The sequence below is a fragment of the Lissotriton vulgaris genome, chromosome 10, assembly GCF_964263255.1.
Source record: "Lissotriton vulgaris chromosome 10, aLisVul1.2, whole genome shotgun sequence".
NCBI lineage: Eukaryota > Metazoa > Chordata > Amphibia > Caudata > Salamandridae > Lissotriton > Lissotriton vulgaris.
Genome location: NC_141698.1, coordinates 1,047,885,826 through 1,047,903,500, shown reverse-complemented (window position 1 = coordinate 1,047,903,500; position 17,675 = coordinate 1,047,885,826). Strand labels below are relative to the sequence as shown.

Genomic DNA, 17,675 nt, shown 5'->3' with positions numbered 1-17,675 from the left:
TTGCCTCCAGTACTTCTCGAGATGCAGTAATGGTGTCCATGATGGCAGACTGCCTTGGTCGGTCTTGAGGGGCCTCTCATGGGAGCAGTCCATTCTCCTCCTCTTTGTCTGTTTGCAGGGTGGCCAAGCCGGATCAGGGGCGTTCTGCCCGCGTTTCCTGGGTGCCTTTCCCATGTTTAAGAAAGAGTAGCCCACTGCAGCCACCAACAGCTTAGCGTACGGTATTCCCTGGGGAAGTAGTACTCTTTTAGGGACACCCAATAGGGCCAGATGTCACCACCATGAGCTTTACTGCAAACTAGTGTTCGCTCACTTGACCACTAATGCAGGCCTCTCCCCGCAAGATTCCAGTGCAGTTCCTCGTGTAGCGTCACTCCTGTAGCTCCCCACTGGGTCCCCTAAAGGTATCTGGGGGCCAGGGCCAACACTTCCCCTAGGTTTCAGGCACAGGAGTGGTGGTGCGAGTTTGTACCAGCTTCACGATTTTTCCAAGTTGGTGTGCTCTGGCTGCACAGCAAGGCTCTTATGCAATTGCGTGGTGGCAACCTCCGTACTCCGCAGAGTCGCTGCGCCTCTGCAGCCAGTTCTGGGTCACCTCGCCCACAACTTAGTCCTCCCAGCCAGGTGGCTCGCTCCGCCCAACGTGCTCACTCACCAGTGGACTTCTAGCTTCTATCTGTGTCTCAGAGTGCTGACCTCCATAGGAAGCGGGAGCCGCCCTGTGCTTCCAGGATTCGCCCCTGCAGCAGTGGTACAGCATCAAAGGGAATGTCCTGTAGCGAGAGGGGCACCTCACTCTCTCAGTGGGCCATGCCCGCTCAAGGCCCCAAATTGGAGACTCTGGTGGAATTCCCCATTAGGATGACAGAGTACTGGAGGCTCTGTCGCATCCGATCAGGAGCAGGTAAGGGGGTCCTCAGACGGGTCCTGTTGGGATCTCTCAGCCGTGTTTGCGCCGCCTCGGGCCTCGTTACCTAGGGGAACTGCGCAGGCAAGACCGGCGGTACCTCGTCCTGTTTTCATAGTCCACTACTTGGAAGCGGGCCTCTCAAACTCTCTCGGCTGGGCCAGTTGAGACCTAGGGTTCTCTGCAGCACGGTTTGCTCTGTGTTCATACTGTGACTGCCATCATGGGTGACCCGACACAAGGTAGTCTTATTTCGCTAAGGACTTTTCCGCCACAGATCCATACTTGTCTTCTGCCCCAGTATGCTCATAGGGCTTTCCCCAGGACTCCCACCATCATTGTAGGGGTGATGGGCCTCAGGATGTCGTTGGATGGGGAATCCCCATGCGTGAGCTCCGTGTCCGTCTACATCCGTGCCTGGTCATGCCCCCATCTGGAGTGAGTCTGTCAACGTGAATCTCTCTGCTAGTCACCCCTCCACCAAAATGGTAGACCCTGGAATGAGCAATACATTTGTTGCTTTGTGTGTGAAGCACGAGGTGGCTGCCTTGAGGGCTTGCCTATATAAGGTTCTTCGATTTGCACTCTCGCTGGACCTGCAGGGCTGTACGCTGTGCACCGTCAGGGGGTATGGTATAGTCTTATTGGCCTTTCATTCCCTGCCCTGTATAAATCCATGATCATAGTTAGGTTTTTGAAGAGACAGACAAATGTATTTCCACGTACTCCCATTTATAATTTATGATTATTGGCCTTTTTCATGGGAGCTCCGTTTGAGCCCATTCATAGTTGTTAGCTGAGGCTATTGATGTTTAAAAAAGCATTACTTGTTGCCATTACCTCAGTGGGACATTACCTCAATGGGTCACTGAGGTACAAGCACTGAGCATCTGCCCTCAATAGGTTGCCCTCGCATATAAATCTCCCACCGCGTCTAGGCCTGCCTCATGCCACGCTTTTAATTCAGTGTCTGACACTTTCCCCTTGCCTCTGGGGGTTCCTACTAATGATAGTGGAACATAGGGAGGCGAATCGCGGATCAGATAGAGGCTTCTCTTGTAGCATTTATGAGCCAATGATTCGTAGATCTGGGATGGAAAGGGAAGCCGATTTATAGGGTGAAAGTAGTAGTACAGCTGGGACTGTGACTATGGCGTCGTGGCCGCAGTGTCTGCTAAGCCATGCCCGTTCATCCATTTTGACACCTATTGCAACTGGGAAGCCAGGTAATACAATTCCATATTCGGGACCGCTAGGCAGCCGCTTCACGTGGGCGCTTATAGCTTGCTTAGCGCTATTCGTGGCCTGCCTTTGTTCCAAATCAAATCACGAAGGATGTCCTCCAGGCTCTGGAGAATCTAGACTGGGACATATACTGGGAGGTTAGAGAAATGATATAACAGTTGCGGTAAAATGATAATTTTCGTCAAGGTGACACGACCCATCACACTCAGTGGGAGCGTTTTCCATAAGTGGACTTGCTCTGTGATTGCCGTTATGGCCCGCATCAAATTGCCCCCTAATATATCTGTAGGGGATTTGTATGTGTATATGCCTAAATACCTGAACATGAATGGATGCCAAGCCAACGTGGCTCCATTAATAGTGATGGTTGCGTCAGTCACCCCGTTGGCAAAAGAATACACTCCGGACTTCATCCAGTTTACTTTGAGCCCTGACAATCATTCAAATTGTCGGAAAATGTCCTCTATGGCCGGTGGGATAGCCCGCAGGTCTCTGACATATAGTAGTAGGTCATCTGCGTATAGCGAGACCTTTTGTAGCCCATCGCCTAGTGGTATACCCTAGTCACCACCACTGGCTCTGAGTAATGCCACCAGGGGCTCCATAGCTAGGGAAAAAGTATTGGGGACATCGGACAGTCTTGCCGTGTCCCTCGTCTGATTCTCAAGGCGTCGGAAATTAACTTCCCCGTCTTGACTCGTACCGTAGGACGTTGATAAAGGAAACCGACCATCTGTTTGTAATCGTCCCCTAGATCGTTTTTGTGCAAGAATGCCGCAAGATAAGGCCACTCTAGGGAGTCAAAAGCTTTCTCCAAATTGAGAACTAGGCACCCAGTTTGCGTCCAGTCATGTGGGGCATACGTGTGCACACGAAATAGCCTTCGTATGTTGACGGAGTTGCTTTTAGTAGGGACAAATCCGTTCTGGTCGGGATGGATCAGCGTCTTTACCATTGGGGCTAAGCATTTGGCCCGCGCAGAAGGAAATATTTTGTAATCTGTATTGAGGAGTGCTAGGTGGCGATAGGAGCCGAGGAGTTGAGGGTCTCGACCCGGCTTAAGTAAGGAGTCAAGCGACGCCTAATTTTGTGTGGCGGCTGCGTACAGAGCCAGTAACTGTGGGAGTAAGATGTCTGAATATGCCTTATAAAACTCCGCGTGCAAACCATCAAGGCCGGTGATTTGCCATTAGATAGTGAAAAAAATGCTGTCTCTTTCTTCCTCCTGCAAGAGGGGAGCATTGAGCTCCTCTTGTTGCTCGGGGTGGGCTGCGGTAGCACGATTCCTGCCAGGACGGACTGAAGCTCAGCGGGTGTGGACTGCGCTTGGGACTTTTATAACTGAGCATAGTGAGAAGTGAATTCGTCATGAATGGTTGCCTGGGTGTACACCACAGTATCCTGCGGTGTACGTACAGACGTGATTGGCGGACCCAGGAGATCCTAATGGATCACCTATGAGAGGAGCTTGCCTGCCTTGTCACCCTGGTGATGAGTTTCCGTAGAGCGTAACCTGTCCAGCATCCGGGAATGTTCCTCCTGCACTTCGGACATGGTGTCAATGGCATTCATGGCCCCCTCCTGCTAAAGTGTAGCTAAGCGCTGTTCTATTCTGAGCAAGTCCTTCTCCAACTGCTGGCGCATACCTGCTTGTGTGTGTAGGCAGTGGCCACGCATCACCACCGTAAAAGCGTCCCACTCTATTTGGGCGGTGGAGGCCGTACTAGTATTGCCATAAAAATATTGATCAAAGGCGGTGGGTAATGAGCCACGGAAGGGCGCATCTAATAAGACATAAGGCTGTAGCCGCCAAGTGGGAATCGGGAGTCTAACGTTTTCCCACTGCAGGTCTAGAGTGTGGGGATTGTGGTCCGAGTGGGTTCGGCCCAAATAATGCGCCAAGATTACGTAAGGCAGCAAGGAGGCGGACGTCATAAAGCAGTCAAAGTGAACATGCATCCTGTGGGCTCCTGAGTAATAGGAGTACACTCTGTCAGTCGGGTGTAGGTGTCTCCATGCATCAATCAGGCTCCATTGCAACACCCAGCCAACTAGTGCTCTCATGGCGTGAATTGTGTTTGTGCCTGGGAGAGGGGGGGAACATCCGATCCAGCCTTGCATCCAGTACACTATTATAGTAACCCCCAGCAGCATAGGAATATCATGCCAGGGCACTAGTATTTGTGAAATATAATCGAAGAACGTCCCTTGTTCTGTGTTCGGTGCATACAGCGAGGCAAGTACTACAGACCTGCCGTCTAGTGTGCCGTGCACCGCTACATACCTGCCTTCGGTGTCTATTTTGACATCTGTGACTTTAAAAAGGAAACCCCGGTCTGACCCATAATAGTACCTCTCGTGCCAAAGCGGAGTATCCATTGGCATACAGCTGTCCCCACCAGCGGCGATGTAGGTTTGGCAGCTCAGCTTTGGACAAAGGAGTTTCCTGTAGCAGCGCTATCTGTATATGGTGTCATCTGAGATAGGAGTATATTTGATAGCGCCTTGATGGAGTGTGTATGCCCCGCACATTCCATGTGCCTATTTTAACGGAGGCCTTAGTGTGTGAAGAATGTGAACAAAAAGAGAGCACATAAACATGTAGACTTTTCAAGCAATGAGTATGGTCGCAGTATTGACTCCCCTAGCCCTAAGTTAAGCTTCTACACATGCTAGATGACGAAGCAAACAGTTAAAAAAGAATAACTAATTCCAAAAAGGGTGAATTTGCAACAGTCAATCGACCAAACCTTGTACCAAGACAATATTCACACAATGACTAAGTGGGGTGTGCTACGCACTGCGTGATGAACAAAGGATATGCAAGTGTCTTGAATAGTTCTCAGAAGCTTCCCGGCTGCGGGCCAGTCGCAAATGGGCAGGCGTCGCGCTGGGCGATATCCCAGCTCGGTGATCCATGCGACACAGGGATAACGTGTAAGTGCATGGTTCAAGGAATGAGAGGAGCCCCAGGACCATTGTAGAGTCAGTGATTGAGGCACAGCCAAACTGCAACTGTGTCAAAGTTCACATGGGTTGCAGCACGAGACAGTGTAAGGTAGGGCAGGCCATGCCCGCTGGCCCCGACAGGTAGCCAAGGCGTGTCGCATAAGCGATGACCAAGTGCAGCTTGTTAGGCAACGCCGTCGGATGTTTGTGGAGTGACATTGGGCAGTTCTTAAGAGTGTTGAGTGGCCTGCAGGTCATCGGAAAAGTCATTGTCGCTGGTCTGGTCCTGGTGGCTCAAGCTAGAGGCCAGGTCGTCCAGTTGAGAGCCTGTAATGTCCGCCGTGGCTTGGAGTACCTCGCGGCTTTCACTTAGTGCTTGGCTCCGGTCTGGTCCAGCCGACTGCGAGGTCTGAGAGTGTCTCTGCCGTCTACCAGCACGGCGGCGGGAGGATGCACTGCGCGACTGCTGCTGCTGGTTGGTGGGCGCAGTCTCGGGGTTTGCGGATGCATAAGAGTCAATCCATTCTTCCGCTTGTTCTGGGGTTTGGAAGAAATGAGTTTTTCCATTGGCGACTACGCAGAGACGTGCTGGGAACAGGAGAGAGTACTGGAGATTGTGTTGCCTAAGGCGTTTTTTGACTGCCATGTAGGAGTATCTCTGTTTTTGGACCTGTAACGTGTAGTCTGGGAAGAACATTATTTTATGATTGTCAACCTGAATGTCTCAGTTTCCTCATTTCTTGCAATATGGCGTCCATGTCCCTGTAATTGAGGAGGCGAATCAAGAACAGTTGTGGGTTTGAACCCGTTGGCAACTGTCTCGCAGCCACCCTGTGCGCCCATTCCACTACGAAATAAGATGAGAGAGTGCTTTCTGGTAGTAGAGAGCGGAGCCAAGTCTCAGTACACAGTCGGATCTTTCCCCTCCTGGCCTTCCGGCAGGCCTACCACACGCATGTTACGTCGTGTCCGTCCTGCGGGACGATGGCGGCAATGTCCGCTTCTGCAGTAGTGGTGTGGTCTGCCAGCTTGCGGTGATCTGCATGCGATGTGTGAGGTCTATAGCCACCTTTTCAATTTTATTTTCTAAGGAAGTGTGCACTCGCTGCAGGGACTCGCCCATCTTTTCGACTGCTGCTAAAACCACGTCCAGCTTGCCGGAGGTGGAATCCATGGTAGTTTGGGTCGCCATCTTGCTTGATTTACTTCTAAAGGACAGAGGTGAGGTCAGAGCGCCTCCTGCACTCACCTTGGCGCGGGTGCTGTGTGACATGTGGCCGGGGCCTCAACTGTGTGGCGCCTGCTGGTTTGGTCCGGTCAGGGCCTCAGGACGCCTGTTCGTCGCAGAAGAAGCAGCCACACCATGGCGTCGCAGCAGGGAGCGTAAGCTGAAATGCAGCACACCAGGAGATCTATGTTACACGCGGGATGCCAAGTTGGCGGGCCGGCGGACAGCATCCAGCTGGAGAGTGTGGTGTTTTGGAGATATGTCCTTGCTGCTAGGTTCAGTATCGCAGTGGTGGAGGTCTTGCCTGCACTACGGTGCCAAGAGGGATATGACCCCTGCTTCAGCTATGAGGGTCGGGTCAGATGGCAACGTTTCTGTGACAAGGCACCCACCGGTTGTTCGCAGTAGGGTGGGTGTGTGGAGCATTTGTTGCGCCACCTATCAGTGGTTCTCAGGCAGTGTACCTTCTCCGTCACGCCCGTGTGCCCACGCCAGGGGTACAGCAGTTGGTGAGTGCCGGAACCGGGCCGCAGTCATAGCCCGTCCGCACAGAGGAGGAGAGCAGCGTAGGTGGGAGTGAGGCTGTGTGGCAACTATATGTGGCGGCCGGGGCAGTGGGGGCACCATGGTATCACCCCAGCGTGCAGGACCAGGAGGAGGCTTTCGGTGTCGTCCCACACCGACCACCAGAGCCACAGCACCCAGGATCAGACAGACTGAGTTCGATAGAGGTCAGTGGCAGGGGGAGCCATTCAGGGATGTCCAAGGACACTGGGGCTCATCGGGACTCGCTGCCGGCACGTCCCAGTTCTATGCTCACTCTTTCACTGGGCCCCCAGCTCGCAGCGGGCTAGTCTAGGAAGCTGCAGTCCATCCAGGGGTCTCATACCCGAGTCCGGGATTGTAGTAAGCCATCACAGGATGCAGGGTGTGGTCCTCTGATTCAGCCTCCCGGGATCAGGAGTCAGTGTGCCGCCGCCGACTCACCACGCCAGCACACTGAGGGTTGGTGTCAGGATTCAAGGTGCACCGATGGTCCAGTCCGGTGGAGCAGATGTCCAGGGCACCGTTCTCACTGCTCTGTGCAGCGTGGCCAGAGTCCCGCTCCCGGCAGCACAGTGGAATTAACTGCACCACTCTGCGCAGCCTGGTGGGTGGAGTTCAGCCGTGGGTCTGCTGCGCGGTGAGCAGTCCCCAATTTTCCAGGAAACTCGCCTCAGGGCTGCAGCAGGTGCTTAGCTGTATCGCCGCTTATCAGGAGCCGCAGCAGGTCAGCATTTTACGGATAAATGTGGCCGTAGATGGGGAGCTCCCAGCGGAGCTCTACCCGAGCCCGTCTGCCATCTTTGCTGGCTTAGCCACGCCCTGTATTCTGCCAACCTGATGCCCAAGGCAGTCGAGGCACTCTTATCTTCAGCTGCTTGCTCTCGAGGTCAAGACTATTGTCTTGACTGAGGTGTTTTGACCTGCTGTAAACTTGCCTGAGCTCATGCTTCCCTTAAATGAGTCCCTCAGTTATGTGCTCCTGTGGGTCTAGGCAAAACCTTGCATGGGGCCTCCTGTGCACCAAATGATTACCCACCAACACTCTCCTTTCCCAGGAGACCCAGCCTTCCTGAGATCTTGGTGCTGTAGGCCACAGCTAAGTGAACCCCAGCACGTTCCCTACCACTCCACCGGATAGGAAGTCACATATTCTCTTCCACCTGCCTTGCCTTGCTGTTTGTGACTACAGTATGCCTCTTGCGCCAATACTCACATGCCTTGTGGGATTTAGATATGCAAATGGTCTAGTTTCAGACTCCTCATGCACAGATTCAAGACACTACACAACTTGGGCTCCACCTATGTGAACAAGCACATCTCCTTCCACCAACCACCCGGACACCTCCTGTCCACAGGACTCATACTTGCACACCTCGCTCACATACATAAACCACATGAGGATAAAAGGAGTTTCTTACAATACTCCTAAAGCGTGGAACTTCCTCCCACTCCACATCAGAGCCTTTTCCTCTCTTCTTGATTTGAGTAAGAAGCTGAAGACCTGGCTTTTCAAGTAATCAAACTACCACAGGCTGGGCTAGGTACAAATTTATACAGCACCAGGATACCCTTTCAGATGAGTGTGCTTTACAAATACACATAACGTAACCATGTTTGTGCATCTGTATAGCTGCTGGATTAATTTCCTGACCTTGAAGACGGTCTTCCTCATTGCGCTTACCTCAGCTTGTTGCATGAGTAAATTTCAGGCACCGCCTGTTCACCTTCCCTACCTCACGTTTTAGAGACAAATTGGTACTGATGACTTGATCTTTTGCCTTAGTCGTGATTCTCTTCCAGGTTGGGCAATACATCTCTCCACTAGTGTTCTTTCCTTCCCCTCGCGAAAGAGGAGAAACTCCAGTGACTGTATCCCAAAAGGGCTTTTGCATAAATCATACCATGAAGCATTGACCGGCCAGTAACATTTTTGTAGGGTTTACTGGAGCTAAGGGAAAGCTCTGCAGAAGGAGGACCTTGTTGAGGTGGATAGTTCTCTACATTAAGATCTAGTATCTACTGGCCATGGAGCATACTCCGGAAAATCTGAGAGCCCATTCAACCAGGACCAAGGGTGCTACGGCTGTGTTGGCAGGAGGAGTGCCTGCTTTCGATATCTTCCAGACCGGTATGTGGGTGTCTGTGCTTCAATTCAGGACACACGGTCTTGACAGCCAAGTTCGATGGAATGGATGCTTTGCTTACTTAGTTCTGCTAGAGTTTTGGTCTGAGCCCACACAATAAAGACTGTCCACTTAAGGAATACACAGCTTTGGTATCTATTCTACAATAAGGAATCTATGTTTAGAACTAGTCATCAGAAGAATAAGTTAAATACCTTCGGTAATGGACTTTCTGGTGGCTATGCCAACCACAGAGTCCTCACTTCCTCCGCACTCCCCGTTCTGTTGAGAAGTCCCTTTTTAACACCTAAAAAGTTCCTAAGGTCATACTCGAACCACTGTATCTAACAATTGGTAATGCTTCCAACCTGGGGCCATGGAATAAGAAGGATAAGAAACTAATGTCGGTGCTGTGGTGTGGCACTTTTATGCAGCGGTTCTCCAACATGTTAAGGGCTGCATGGAGTCAATGCAGATGTGCACGTGGAAACCTAGCAGCACTGTTACAAAATTCTCAGGATATATTCTGATGCCTGTGAGATATTCTAATGTGAGGAACCTGTAGTTAGACTATCCACCAGAAAGAGTGTTACTGAATGTAAGTAACTTGTTTCTTCAGTAGTGCCTTCCAAATACTGTGCCAGTTTACTAAGTCGGGCTCTATAACCTTCACCCCTTTCTTCTAATGTTAAAATAATAGGAGCCGTCATAAAACTTAAATGACACCTGATGGTAGGATCCGAGTAAAAGCCTTTTACGTCAAATGAGTTGATTGGTATGGAAGTGTGGCAGTCACAGTGGAATAATTTTGTGCATCCATAAAGTTGTTTTTTGTGCCTCAGATCTCAAAACAGAAACACAACAACAGTATTGACTTGATCTTAGATGGCAAGAGCCTCTTTCTTTCACTGATGAGGTGCTGTTAATGGTAAACATTTTCTTCCCCATTAAGTGATTGGTATGAATAGAGAATCTCAATTAGGAGGAATTTTGTTTACAGGCAAGTAATTGGTCCTGTTTCTTGACTCAAGTAGCTAACTCAGACTGGTCCGATTATTTCATTTTGCGAGGTGGTGCTCTATACTTGTTGCTGGTGTCATTTTCTTCTGTGTTTTGTTCTAGGATACTGCCCAACGAGGTCCTGGGGGATCTCCAAGAACACCGAGCAGATCAGGTTCTTCTAATGTTCCCAGTGTCTCGCCAATCCCCATTGCTTCCAAGAAAATTGATCCCAATATGAAAGGTAATTAGTAGTAAATCAGTAATGCACTGCTTTTCTCTTTAGTTTGTTACAACACTGTCCTTCATTCACCCCATTATTTCTAAATAACTATCTATGTTCACTCTCTCAAGATTAAAAGTGATGACTTGAAGTGTTTGTTGCAGTTACAGTAACAGCTGCTATCTATTTGATCCAAACACTTGGACAGCTATCTTACCAATTACTTTTATTTTGTAAGATGTTAAACTGTAATACTTTGTTACTAATATTTTTATTGTTTGGAAAACATCTTTCCCCCGCTGGAATTGGTACACTTTGGTGGTATTGTACACTTCATTGTTTTGATTAATACTTTATTGCATGTAGGCAAAAAACTATTTGCAGATAGTGTTCTATATTTTACCCAACAATGAAAATGATCGTCGATATATACAATAATCAGAATTTTAAATCCCAATTTGACCACACCCATCAAAAATTACAATAGGTTTACAAACTTCTTTACTCTTGTAATATAATTGTGACAAATACCAAACTACCTCCGACTCTATTTACTGTTTGTATCTTGTCCATGTCATTGAAGGTTGTACTATCTGCGTGTCTTTTGCTGCAACCAAGGAAGAAAGGACCTTAAGAGGAATGTAATTTCCGTTCTGGCATAAACAAAACTAAGATTTATTTCAACATTGAAACGCAGGCTTCCAGGGTGGAGAGCAACAATGTAATTCCTTAAAGAATATCTGAACACTCTTCTGACACCAGAGGTCCTTTCCCAGCAATCTTTTGCTATGTGTGCTCTGCTGCATGCAGCATGTCGGCTTCAGTGAAATGGACATACAATATGATGTGTTCTTTGGAACATAGATCCTAGACATCTTTTCCCTTATTGCCCACTCTGGTGTTGAAAAAAACAAAATTGAAATCAACAGTGTTGTGTTGCATGTCTGCCACGATATCGGTGAATGAGACATCTGCATCAGATGACGGAGATACCATTGAGAGGTGTAGGGACCACAGAGAAGCCATAAAGAAGAATGAAAGGAGAAAAAAACAGATTCTATGAGCTTAAGGCTGAGATGCTCAGGGAAAACAAGATATGTGCCTTTCAAGGAAGGAGAGGACTCCAGACCTTTTCTGAAGAGTACATTAAGCCTCTAAATAAAGATCTGGTGGACTCCGATGATAGTTCCACAGGTACGCTGGATACAGGCTTTGATCTGGGTCAAATACTGCTGGTCACTCTGAACAGCTAGTTCCAAGAGAGCTACTTGGACTAGTGTTTTCAAGCATTCGAACTTTCTTTGATGAATGTGCTTAATTCATTCCTTGTCATCGTGGAGACAGAGGGCATAACAGGGCTGAAAAGCCTTTAGACAGTGTCGCATTAGTAGCAGGTTAACGTCAATTTAATTTAAAAGACCCGAAGTCCAACCAGTGAGGAGAGGTGGACCTGTCTCCTTCCTCCTGACATTCGATTTCTGCCACGTCATGTGAAAATGGAGTCCCAGATCTTTGCACTCTCTTCAGATAAATAAAATGTACTTAAGCCTCAATGACTTTTGTAGAACTTTTCTTTGGATCTGTCCACTACCACCTTGTGATTAGATAAAAAACATTTTTTTTTCCAAAAATGTAATCCGAGTCAATGAGAATTCTCTTCAAACCCTTTGAGGCTTGTGGAAAGATGAGATTTTACACAGATGATCGTCGCACAAGGTGTATCTACTGATTACACCCAGGTCATAATACTAAGGACTGCAAAGTATTCAGCTAATTCTCAGCATAGATTTTTAATGATCATGATAGAAGACTTTAGAGGTGTTTGTTGGTCTCTAAGATCACGAGGATAACCCCACAGTTTGCAACACCATTTCTTTGAGAAGGAGGAAAAGGACATAAACGCCAATTAATTACTGGTCAAACATCAAAAACTTAACCCCTGTGGAGAAACCAACTCCATCATCTATGAGGTTCAGGGAAAAAGCACCAAAAAAGCTCACTAGATTTTAGCAGGAACACACTAGCCTCACCTCAACATAAAAAGTCAAAATAGTCGATGATAGCAGCTCCGTCGACAGACAAGGGCCCACTACCACTGTCATTTTGACCCTTACGATGAAAGATACGAGAAATACCAGGACATTCCAATTGTACAAGTGCTAGCTGAACATCTGAAAACCCTGCAAAATGTGTTGATTGACTACCATACCCAAATTGCTGGGGAAAACTTTGGCCCATCCTTCACATCTGGATTCTCCAGTGCCCCCAATGCATCCTTCCTTCACTACCAGCCTCAGCCAGAACCTCAGCAACCACCTGAGGTACTGCAAATATTGCCAACTACCCCAAGGCCGCAGAACCTAATCTTACAGTGCAGCACACACATCTCCTGGTCTAGTTCAGGTTGATACATTGGATGATCATTACTCGGATGAAATAGAGAAAGAGGAACTTCAAGAAAATGCTAGACCTTGAGGAAGTGAGTGGGATGGCTTTTAAAAGACAATCTTTTTATTGCACGTAAAAAGAAAAACATCTGTACAACACAAAATCTTAGTGTGCAGCATTTAGACACAATAAATATTACTCTCCCCAATATGGCCATGGTCCTCCTCAGCCCAGCTGCAATCAAATTACACAATAGCTGCAGTAGCAGCTTGTATCTGACTGAACATCAGCTCCCAGAAGTCCAGGTGAAGCACACAGCTCCCCCTCGGTGGTCGTTCCATTCCCCCCAGCTTTTAGTCCATTTAGTCAGGCTGCCCCTACTTTCTTATACTGCCCTCTCTGCTAGCATGTATCAGTTTAAGTCCAGCTTCCAATTACCCAGTTCCGGCAGCTGTTCAGCCTTCCAAGCACAAGCAATATTACGTTTGGCCACCATTGCTACCACAAACATTAATTAGACAAGTCACCACTGAATCCCAGTATTTTTGTATGGTGAGGCAGCTCCAAATCCTATAGTAAAATGTACCCATTTCCCCAGATTTTCGAAGTCCGTGTGGTGTAGCTGCTCGGCCAATCTTCACAAGGGTAATACATACATTATAGCACAATGGAGAACCTTTAATTTCACTAGACGGAATCTAGAGAATTTGGCTACCCCCACCGGGACTTCAAGGACTCCAGCCACTCGTCTTCCAATCCCCCCAAGGTCACGCTCCCAATGTTCCCTAAGGCTCACTAGGGTGTCAGGTGAGATGTTAATAAGCTTGCGGTATGTGAGGGAAGCTGCTTTGTTGGGCATCTATCCTCAAATGGGGAAGGTTCAGGGAGTTACTCTACTCTTAGCAAAGCCTGACCTAGGGAGTGGCGGATTTTGAGGTACCAATAGGCCTCAGTTGGTAGTAGCTGATAATTGGACTGCAAATCCGGGAATGGGATGACCCCACCCTACGGCCACAGGATGCCCACTCTATGAAATTCCAAAGAGATCCCACTTATGGAAACCTGGTTGGGTACCCTGAGTGCCCAGTCATGCAGTGTCCCATAGGGGAGTGGTCTGATTGATCCTGCCTTGCCAACCCAGGGAGTGTAATGTCATGCCAAAGTGTGAGTAACCACTGTGGGCGTGGGGAAGGATGTGGGACGGTTCCCTCCAAATGGTACCCTAAGGTAGGCTCTCGGCTGCATGGCATATCGATCCATACGGTAGGCTGATTCTGAGTCAGGAAGGTGAACCCAGTGGTTGATGGCTGCAAACTGTGCCAATCCGTAATAATTCCATATATCCAGCAGTGCAATACCACCATTGTACAAGCTCCTCATCAGTTTCTTAGTAGTTATACGTTTGAATCCCACATCCCAGAGTAGTGTGCAAATTTCCTAGTCTCTAGCCTGAAAATATAAAGCTGCCATAATTTTGAGTAAGGCGGCCCTTCTTAAGAGTGACAAGGGGAGCGACTTCCAATTCTCGACATCCCTTCGAAGAGTGCCAGTGGGGGCTCGAGGTTATTAGTATGGAAAACACTCCGTTCTGCAGTGATGTATATTCCCATATAATGAACCCCTCCATGGTAAAACGGGCGGCCGTGGGGCACCGCCGTGAAGGAGGTGAATCCGGGATTCATCTAATTTAATAGTACATCCCGAGTATCGACGGAATAAAGTGAGCACATGCATTATCCTGTCAAGAGTGTGGTTGGGATCTACAAAGTAAAGCAAGATATCAGCATAGAAGGAGATCCTATCCTCCCACTCCTCCATACACCTGAGTCCTCTAATCAGGAAGTCACTTTGTACCCTCTCCACGAAGGGCTACAGGACCTGTGCAAAAATCAGGGGTAAAGTGGGCATCCCTGAGAGTGGCATGACTTTTATCAGTAGCAGCAAAAGCAGCACCGCCACCTGTGGATTGACCACCAGATGACCAAATGTCATATCCTCCTAGAAAAGGCTTCCCACAGATTCAAACTTTCATTTGGAAGTAAATAAATGTACCTTTTCCTATACAACTTATAAAAAGTAGCCAGAAAGTCCATTAAACAAAACCAGTAGTGGCTCAGCTCTAGTGGGGATTTAACTCATGAGAATTCCAGCAGCAGTGGCTGCATGGATTCCAAGACTAGACAAGAAATGTAAAGTCCCGGGTAACACCCTCATATGTGTGGTGGGCGTCTCCAAAGTGAACTTGGTGGCTGCTGAAAGAAGATTCAGAAACACTGGTATCCTATGTGCAGCACATTCTGACAAGGAAAGCAGTAGCATTGATGTGTTTAGCAAAAATGTCTTCAATGATAGTCACATCCAGCAGAGCTGCACACACCATGGCCAATCTAGGCAAATATGATTGCCAGATGTGAACAAATCTGAGCGAACGGTGCACCACCTTATGAACAGTATCACACAATTATGAAATCTATGTCCACGGTTGTTCTTTATATCATCGTTTTTATTTAATAACAATTTCATTAGACATATCAAAGAAACTTTTTTAAGTCCATCAGCTAAGTCTTGAGGCCTTTTCCTGAATTCCTTGAGGATGTGGCGGTGATAAGGTGCAGGGGAAGGTTGTTCCAGGCGTTGGCCACCAAAGAAGCATCCTCCAGTGCTGACTCAGCAGATCCAGGGGTGTCGGCTAGGAAGAGGGAGGGGGTTCTCAAGTGTCTAATCAATTGGTAGAAGGTCATTTGTTTGTTGATGTACGCTAGTCCTTAGTTGTGCAGGGCTTTGAATGCATGAGTCAACATCTTGAACTGGCATCTCTTCTGGATCAGGAGCCAGTGAACCTTCTTGAGGTGCGGAGTGATGTGTCAGTTTGGGGAGGTCGCTAAGTTTTGTACTGTCTGTAGTTGCTTCATGGGGTATGTGGTGACTCCCACATAGAGAGTGTTCCCCTAGTAAAGACTGCTGGTGACGAGGGCCTGAGTGATGGTCCTTCTGATGTTGGTTGGCAGCCACCTGAAAATCTTACGGCGCATGCATAGGGTGTGGAAGCAGGCAGATGAGACTGCGTTGACCTGTATCTGCATAGATAATTTGCTGTCCAAGATGATGCCGAGGTTGTGGGCATGGTCTGTCGGGGCATAGGAAGAGCAGAGTTCAGCCTGCCACCAAGCTTCATGACATGGCGAGGTGTTGGTCCTAAAGATGAGGACTTCTCTCTTGTCTGTGTTGAACTTGACACTTGTCCTTCATCCAGTCAGTGATGTTCATCATACATCTGGTTTTTGGTTTTAATGGTGGAGGGGTCTGTTGACAACAAGAGGATAGTAGGCATATGAGATGATGTTCAGTCTGTGCGATCTCTGGGTTCTTCCAATGAGGTATGAGGCAATTTATTTGAGGACATCTCCTTGAATTCTGATTTGATTGAGTCTATTGGTCAAGATGTGGTGGAAGACGGTGCCGAAGGCCGCTGATAGTTCGAGTAGGATGCGATATGCTGTTTTGCTGCGGTCCAGGAGGGCTCTCATGTCTTCGGTTGCTGCTACCAGTGCTGTCTTGGTGCTGTGGTTGGCTCGGAATCCTGATTGAGAAGGGGTCAAGGAGATTGTGGCTTTCTAGTTGTTTGGTAAGTTGCAGGTTGATTGCCTTCTTGTGAGCCTTTGCCAGGAAGAGGAGCAGGGAGATGGCTTGTAGTTCTTCTGTTCAGCTGGGTTAGCGGATGGTTTCTTCAGGAGGGGTCTCACTTTGGCTTGTTCCCAGTCCTGGGGGAAGGAGGCCAAGGTGGTTGAGGCGTTCAGAACTTTCGTGAGCTCTTAGCCGAACGTCTTGCTCCAAAGGTTGAAGATGTGGTGTGGACAAGGGTCCATGGGTGCACCTTAGTGTGCAGAGTACATGATGGAGATAATAGTTTAAATTGTAAGATGGTCCCAACAGGTGAGTAGGTGCTCGGTGTTGGTAGGCGTGAGAAGGCTGATGCTGTTGGCGGGGGGTTGGGGTTTCAAGTTTTCTTAAATGATTGATATCTTGTTATGGAATAAGTCAGTCAGGGTGTCTGACATTTCTTGGGAGGGGGGATGGTAACTGGGAAGAGTAAAAGTGTCTTAGAAGAACCACCAAAAATGAGGAAAAAGAAACAGACAGCCCTTCCTTGTTGAATAATATCAGCGAAAGGAAATGAAAAGGACGAACATCCAGTGCCAAAACATAAAAACAGGCGCAACGAAGACCTGCCATAATAAGTGTGGGAGTTGGAGAACTCCTTCAGGATGTCGAAGAGCTCCTTGCTCTGGTTTACGCCAACTTCTATGTGGTCTGCCAGAGCATTCTTTGTCTTTAAGGCAGCAGTGATATTGGTTGAGTGCTGTTTTGAAGGAGGTATGCTCTCCTGTGTCTTTGGTAGTGCGTCAGTTGCGTTCAGTAGATTTGAGCTCCACGGTCAGTGGACTCTTCTGGCTGGTGCTTTGTGTTTGCCTGATTTGGCAGGTGTGATTGAGTTGGCTCAGTCCTTGATCCAATGGTAGATGTTCTTCACAGCCTGTCTTGGGTCAGATGTTGTGTAATGAAGATGGGTGTTAAGAGTGTTGTTCCACTGGTCTTCTGATACCTTTTTCCAGTTTCTGTGTGTGGAGGTGGGGGACATGGTGCCAGTGTTAGTAGATCCTGAGATGAAGTGAACGCCGAAGTGGCCGGTCCATGTGAGCTGATAGACGTGGTTGTACTGGACTCTGTTGCTTGAAGCAAAAATTTGGTTGAGTGCGTCTCCAATGACCTGGATGGGGTTGGTGACAAGTGGTTTGAGGTTGATGTTGCTCATGCTTTCCAGGAGGGTGGTTGTGTTTGTGTTGTTGGGGTCATCGAGGTGGAAGTTAAGATTCTCCTTGGAAGATGTAGTACCCTGAGTAGATAGCGATAGGAGTGATGAGGTCAGGGATGGCGTTGCAGAAGCCCGGGTGTGGTCCCAACGGTCTGTAGGTTAGTGTGCCTCTGATGGTGTTTTTTCCGTCTGTGTGAAGTTGGAAATTGAGTGAGTGTGTGTAAAAATCTCTGACACTTTCCCTGTTAATTCGT

The 17,675-nt window shown here is 48.3% G+C and overlaps 1 protein-coding gene across 1 annotated transcript in view; it reads left to right on the top strand.

The window, feature by feature from the left end:
* The window catches only part of DYNC1LI1 (dynein cytoplasmic 1 light intermediate chain 1), a 398,524-nt gene that overhangs the window by 309,439 nt on the left and 71,410 nt on the right, over positions 1 to 17,675 (top strand). The window contains exon 11 of the mRNA XM_086942104.1: positions 10,121 to 10,241. Coding sequence (XP_086798230.1) covers positions 10,121 to 10,241 — 121 coding nt within the window. The remainder of the gene's footprint in view (positions 1 to 10,120; positions 10,242 to 17,675) is intronic.